At 33.9% G+C, this 7,338-nt stretch overlaps 1 protein-coding gene across 2 annotated transcripts in view; it reads left to right on the top strand.

Moving 5' to 3' along the window:
* The first annotated feature begins 102 nt into the window (after positions 1–102).
* LOC136036390 (pancreatic triacylglycerol lipase-like) overlaps positions 103–7,338 on the top strand; it is a 29,216-nt gene continuing 21,980 nt past the window's right edge. For both annotated transcript variants that reach the window (XM_065718574.1, XM_065718575.1), the window contains exons 1-3: positions 103–201; positions 3,081–3,182; positions 5,781–5,917. In XM_065718574.1, coding sequence (XP_065574646.1) covers positions 131–201; positions 3,081–3,182; positions 5,781–5,917 — 310 coding nt within the window. In that variant the 5' untranslated portion in view covers positions 103–130. The remainder of the gene's footprint in view (positions 202–3,080; positions 3,183–5,780; positions 5,918–7,338) is intronic.

Here is a 7,338-nt window from a genome sequence, read left to right as displayed (position 1 = left end):
TTTCTTTTTTGACAGATGTTTGAAATTAGATTTTTTTTACGCATCTTTTGAAATTTCCAAATTGTCATACGACAAATTTAATGATAAGATTTAGCTATAAAAATATGCTCATTATTCATTAGGTAATGAGATGAAATCTAAATGCGGAACGATGATCAGAGTTTGGATTTTTTTCGGTCTTGTTAATCTTGCGCTAGGTAGGTTTTCCTCTTCCCTTTATTTTTGTTATTTTTTTCTGTAAGCTGGGCGATTGAATTGAAGTTCAATTATTTTTACATCTGATAAAAAATAATATTCGCCTCTATAATCTTACGTAAAATATGAATTGTTTTTTTCCAAGAGAAAATTACCTCTCAAAATTTCATTTGTATTACCAGTGCATTACTTAATATCTGAAAAAAAATTATTGAAAACCTCATTGGCATGTTACTTGTACTACTACGACTAGCGACTGCTGCACCAAGCCACCTAAGGCTAAGACAGCAATGGAAGCTCCTACACCGCCCCAATGTTTTCAAAACTCCACTCTTAACCCCATAGATTCTCTAAATTCCCCCCTTAAGACCTCTTCCCAGCCTGTTTGGGGACCACCTATTTTTTTTACCCTAGACCCTTTAGACCTTTATTTTTAATCCTAGATTACGGAAGATGTGTCGTTGCTCCGCTGCAAAAAAATATAGAAGCAAATTGAACGGCGTATAACCGGTTGAAGTTGCACGTTCTATTTAATATTGTCAACAACTTCTCGCTGTGGCAATAATATTTATATTGGTTATAACGTCCGAACAACCGAAAATTTTGCGATACATGGAAATGCCCAGTAAGCTACGAAAAAAAAACCCCAACAAAACATTCTCTAGCCCCCTTCTCCCTTTTAGACCGTCTGAGTGTCTTAAACAATACTTTTATGAGCGAGAATTGAAACTTTGAGGAGTCGGGGGGGGGCAGTGCCAACTTTAAGTAGTTTCTCGTTTGAGCCACTACTTGGATCAGTTTACATTTTTGTTTTTATAGAACTATGTTTATACCTATTTTTCAATCATACCTAATTTTTCAGCCACAACAATTTTATTTAATTCCCACAATAAAATTTCCAACCTTATAATGCTACAATTAAGAATATTTCCACTGTATCTATTTACAGAATTTATTTTAGGGAAGCGAAAGTCGGCTTCCTCAATGGGTTGTTTGAAAACGGGCTACTATCAAAATCGTGTTCTACATCACATTGGCTCTTCGAATTTCCGTGGGCTCATTTCCTTCAGAAGCTATCCCCACGTTCAATATAGCTTACTGTAATCAATTATAATTAATTAATTAATTAGTGCAATCATTGTGCTCTTCTGAACACCATTCAGACAGTAAAAACTAATTTTGCGTGGACGATTTGAAATTGAAATAAAGATCATAAAGACCAAAATTTCCCTCTCTATACTCCCAATAATTAAAATTAAAGTTGAAAAAAAATAATTAGTGTTAAAAATCGTGCAGTTCCATAGCATCTTTTAAAATAGGTAGGTTTAAAGCATAAGATTTAAAGCATCATTTAAACCTAATGCTATGGATAAATTAAAATATATTTGATTTATCCTAATAGATAAATACATCAATAATTTTTCTAGATAGAAAAGAACGCATTGCAGCTCTTTGAGGTCTGAAACATTATAAGCAACGATTAATCTAGTAGGTTGAAATTAGCGCTATTAAACACAATTTCAATTATTATCATTGTCTTTTGAACGCCAAAAATTACAAAAGTCAAATGCAAAAAGTCTCTTTTTTAAAAATCAAATGCAATAAGTCTATAGAACGCAGGGTACATGTTTGTTATTGCAAAGGAAACTTATTTTCATTCGACATGCTATTTGTGAGCTTTGAAATATGTACGTTTATAGTCTATATATTTGTACCATTCTATATTTATATTATAGTACGGTGACAAAACTAGATGCATCCAGGATATTTTTTTTTGGGGGGGGGGGGTAGGAGGGGGTGCAAAAGGGTTTATTTTCCCGATTTTTACAAAAAACTAAAAACGCATCAAAAATTTGTTTATATTTGTTTTTATTATGTTTTTGCGAGTTGGACAGTCATTTTGGGGAGCGGAGGTTCAAACCCACTACCCCCTTGGACACAGCCTTGCCCCTTGGATTTTGTAAAGTGTCAGTAGATAACGAAATAGGGAAAAGCTGTTGAGTACCGTGAACTGCCGGAATGGATCTGCGGCCCAAAGTAGCTCCAACTTAACCTATGTCAAAAGAATATATTTTTTAATCTGATTTTCACCGTGTCAATTAAATTTATTTTAAATGTGCCCGTAAAAATAAATATTTACGTTTTGTCGCTGTTACGCCAAAGGGTCTCTAAATCTACTTAAATAGTTGCCAAAAATAAATTCCCGAGCTGCATTCAGAGGGTAAATCAGCATGGTAATTAATGATCAATCGCACATCAATCCTCTGACGTACATTATCTACTGATTCACCTTTCGAGAACAGTTTGGCCTATAGTTTTTGACGATTCCCCCAAACGTGTAAATATACCAGGTACGGCCTTAGTGACGACAACTTAGAGTCGTCATATTTATATATTTTGTCATCCACTGGGCCTTAAAAAAAGAACAAGCTAGACATTTCATCAAATGACTGATACAGTTACCTTACTGCGACATATATATCTATATACATAAACATTGTACGTAAGGATAAAGTCTATCCAAAACCTTTATAAAGAGAATGTTTTTGGTTATTATCATCTATTGTCTTTTTTATTTTAAATTGACCCATAAATTCCTGACCTATGCTGAGCGTTTCAATAAGTATTCCCAAGACTTTCTTTGGAAGGGGAGGGGGTTTTTCAAACCCCTTCTAATGTACTAGGGGAGAAGATTAAAACCTAAGATGTTGTTTTGCAGGGGAAGTCTTATTTTACTTTTGTTTAGCTCTAACCTTGTTTTCAGGATTTGTGCTCCTCCCCCATCCCCCGCGCGCCTTAAAAAATAAAATATTAAAAGTCACAAAAATTGCTCGGATATGTATTTGATTCCTTTTATATCAAGATTTTTTTTTGAATATAGGTAGTCCTGTTTCACATTCTCAAAGAGTAGAAGTTGGAAACGCTGCACGCATTCACTCGGTACCGAAGTTTAACCCCAATAATGTCTTCTTTTATCTCTGGACAAGGTAAGCTATGTTTACAAAACTCGAGCCTTCCAAAATTCAGCCCAAGTAAATTCTCGAGGAAAATTAAATGAAAGAAAATTCAACCCACGCTGCAACCCTCAAGCCTCGTAAAAGTCAACGGAGTAAAAATTAAACAAAATGAAAATTCAACCTAAGACAAAAATTTAAATTAAAGATAACTCAAGCCTTCTAAAATTCAACCAATCGCCCTGGAAAAAATTAACAAAAGAATATGGAGCCCAGCCAAAGAAACTCAAACCTCACCTGGTAGTAATTGTCCAAATGAAAATTCAATCACAAAATTTAAATCACACAAAAGTCAAGCTTCACAAGATTCAACCCGTTCAAAATTTAACCTGGAGGAAATCACCCAGTAAAAACATGCCTGTGCCAAATTTTACCTGCTTTTACCTGCGCCAAATTTTAAACATGAAAAATTCAAATTACAAAAGAATTCCAACTGCTGATAAATAAAGGATTTTATTTAGTGACTAAACTGTAGAGAGTATTTTACTATCTAAAAAATAGAGAAAACATTTTTAGAAAGCAAAAAAAAAAAAATTAAAAAGAACAAAGCAATAGATAAACAAGAAACAGGAAATATTCGATTACAAAATTTAGATGTAGGAGAAAAGAACGAAAATGTCTACAAGAGAAGAAAAAAAAGGAGAAAAACTTTATTCAATAGTCATTTTGTTTTAATCAAATATGGGAAAATCACGTGCTAATTCTCTTTAGCATTCCAAATAACGATAATGTTGAATATTTCAGAGTCAGAGAACTGTTGTAATTTGATTGAATTTGCATTCTACCGTTTTCATAAAGTTTACAATAAAAAAGATGAAAAAGAAACTTTTTTTTCATCATCACAATCACAAGCTGTACAATTGCTTTTAGTGATTTAAAATAAAAATAAACTCAATATGTAACTATCAGCGATGATTTGCTTTAGTTTTTATTTAGGAGAAGTTTTTGTAATCAGAAGATCAGCATGATCAGTAAAAATCTAAAGGGTTCAAGGCTTAACAGCATGGGAGAATGTAGGCCTTCATGTCAAGGCCTTTCTGTCAAGTTTTCCTATTTTATCTACATCATTGGGAGGAGAAAGGTATTACCGACCATGACTCGAGAAGTATATTCATTTAATTTATGGATATTTAAATTTACTAAGAGTGGCCAGTAATCAGGTCCATGCGAAATTCAACCCTTATTCATGTTGCTGAATTGCAACTACGCGGGTACATAATATACTTAGGTATTATATATTTGAGCGAGCTATTAAAATGCACATTTTCTACGCTGTGGTTTGAAAGCATTATTTGATTTACCAGACGCTGGTCTAGGTTGAGTTTCTTAGAGAGCAGTCTCCAATAAATCTTCAAAGATTGAATGCAAAAAAGAGAGATTTTCGGGGATGAGACCATTAACTGGAGGGGCATGATTCCCCTCCAGTTACTTTCGCTTTTTTTCATAACTAGCGATATATACCTTGGTAACGACAAGATATTGGAAGCGAAAAACATTTTTCGGTGTAAGGACTGTAGAACAAAAAAAAAACTTTCTCTTAGGTTTGGCTATGATTGTACTTACTTCTCCGTTTTACATATTTTATATCAATTTTTTTTCTGAGATCTGCTGTCTTCTTCACAATGCTCCTGTTTTATGAGTGGCAGAAGGGAGAGAGGGGACTGTAGGACTTTCATTGTACGCGGAACGATACCAGTTTTTTATGGTGTGAATAAATTAAACAAGATGGATCATTCAGACACAAAAAGGAGACACTCTGGGTCATTCAAATAATAACCATTTAGGGATTATCTCTTTTACCTTCGGGCAAAGTTTATTCGACTGTTGTTCTACGGATATCTGCATATACTGTGTAAGCCTTTTTCATAAAACATAAAAAAAACAAAAAAATTTGATATCTAGACGAAAAACAACCAAAACTTGAAACATTAATTGTCTTCTCTTGTGCATATTGTATGTGTCATATATGTTTTTAAGCCAAGCTGATTTAAGTATAGATCTATGAATCTTAAGATATGGAGAATGTCGGGCAAACCAATAGAAAAGGAAAGATTAATAAGAAATCTCTATTCATCGCGTATGTGTTGATCATCTCCTAGCTATGGTGTGTTTGACTATGCACAGATGTGAGGTCATAAGAATGCTCTGCTTAAAACTCTGCGTAGGTCCATTCTATGCTGGAGCGCCACCTCAATTGCGCCGGATGGGCATCGCCTCTTTTCTCCATTTGAAGAATGTACCTTTCTGTAGAGTCCCTTGGCATCTGTTGGGATAACCACACAGAAAAGTGTCTTTTATCTGGTTACGTTTCATCTCAAGATTTGATAGTCCTTTGAGATCTCGTAATGAAACGATGTAAAAGACCAGCGACAAATCTTACTTAGAGGCACCTGGTGCCAACAATTTAGGAATAAGAAAAAATTTCACCCTGATATTTGTTAGTTTATGTTAAATTTTCAAAGGAATACTTAAGTAAAAATTTCTTTCAAGGGAAGTTTTAAGTAAAAAGTGAATATAAATAAATTGTTTATTATCATTTGATTCTATTGTATTTATCTTCTTTTTATTTAGGGACAATCCAAGCTCTTATGAAAACATTCATCCTGGTCACTTTGGATTGAACTTTGACAATGGTAGAAAGACTAAAGTTATAGCTCACGGATGGAATCAAAATGGCCTAGACATGTTTGTCATTGAAATGAAAGACGGTTTGTAGTTTTAACTTAATCTAAAATCATATTCGCTGTTTTAAATGCCTTACAGCACCCAAAAACAAAATTTGAGGTGGTTACGTACTCATAAATTTCATATAAAAATTCACAGCAATGGTCGAATATATTTCTGGGATATTTTATGATTTTTCAGTCCAACTTAAGTTAAGCCCCCAATACTCTAAGCATGGATTAATACCAAAAGTACCCAACAATTGAACATTATTATTATACTTAGGAAATTAGGACGTTTCTATTGGCAGACGACTCTTAAATCTAAATCTTTCCTCTTTATCCTTTTCTCTTTTTTTGGGAGGGGGGGGGGGGGGTTGCAAATATATAAATAACAAATAAGATTATAAAATTCTAATAGATTAAAAAACACACAAAATTACCCTGAATCAGTGAAGACAAGTTTAAAAGTGGCATAATCATATCCTCAGTTTAACCAAAGTTTATTGTAGTAGTCAAATGGGTCATCAGATACTTGAACATTGTTCATTGGGGCCAAGGCCGTATATACGATGGTAGGAGGGTAGGGTATTTGTCCATCCCCCCGAAATGTTTGTCCGACTCGTAAAAACTGACGAAAATGAATATATGCGTTTTTTTTAAGTTTTTTGCAACCCCCCTACCTCCCCGAAAAAAAAAATCCTGGATACGGCCTTGATTGGGGCTTTATTGAAAACGGTTATTATTTCGAACAGTGTATTTTTATTTAAAATAATATTAAAAATAAAGAATAGAAAAATCAAAAATATTATCATAACAACCAAGAATACTGAAAAGAGCTAATTAAAGTAGATTAGCTGTTTTATATACAACGATATTTTTCCCTGGAATTCTTAGGTATTTTGAAGTTATTAGCGGTTGAAGTTTAGAGCGGTTCGATATAAAAAAAAAAGAATATTTTGCTCTAAGAATCAATACAACCACCTTTTTCTTCAGACCTTCATTGTTCATTTCAAATCCTCTCTATCCCGCAAGTCAAAATTTTAAGTTTTCATGATTCCCTTTCCAATGTTTCCTAAAATTTTCAGGTGTGCCCCTTAAGCTGTTAATTTATACCTTTATCAATGCCTAAGGTATTAAAGATTTGCCCACCTTGAAAATCTGGATGCAATATGACGTTTGACTTAGTTCGGGTTCCTCTTCAACATTCCCTAAAAGTTTCAAGCAAACACCGAGAGCTGTTCGTGTGATCTGGTACATATGCCCTTTTAAGAAAATGGATGCACGCAGTGTTTTGATTTACTTCAACAACCCCCAAACGTGGATGCACGTAGTGTCTTTTGATTTACTTCAACAACCCCCTCAACATTGCCTATGAGATACACCTTTCTCACAAACCAAATGTTTTTATTTAGCTCTGCATCCAATTCAACTACCCTAAAATTTCGAAAATAATGCCCTTAGCT

Source organism: Artemia franciscana, chromosome 15 (genome assembly GCF_032884065.1).
Source record: "Artemia franciscana chromosome 15, ASM3288406v1, whole genome shotgun sequence".
In the NCBI taxonomy this organism is placed as follows: Eukaryota; Metazoa; Arthropoda; class Branchiopoda; order Anostraca; family Artemiidae; genus Artemia; species Artemia franciscana.
The sequence above is the reverse complement of the archived record's forward strand: the minus strand, read 5'-3'. Positions and strand labels throughout refer to the sequence as shown.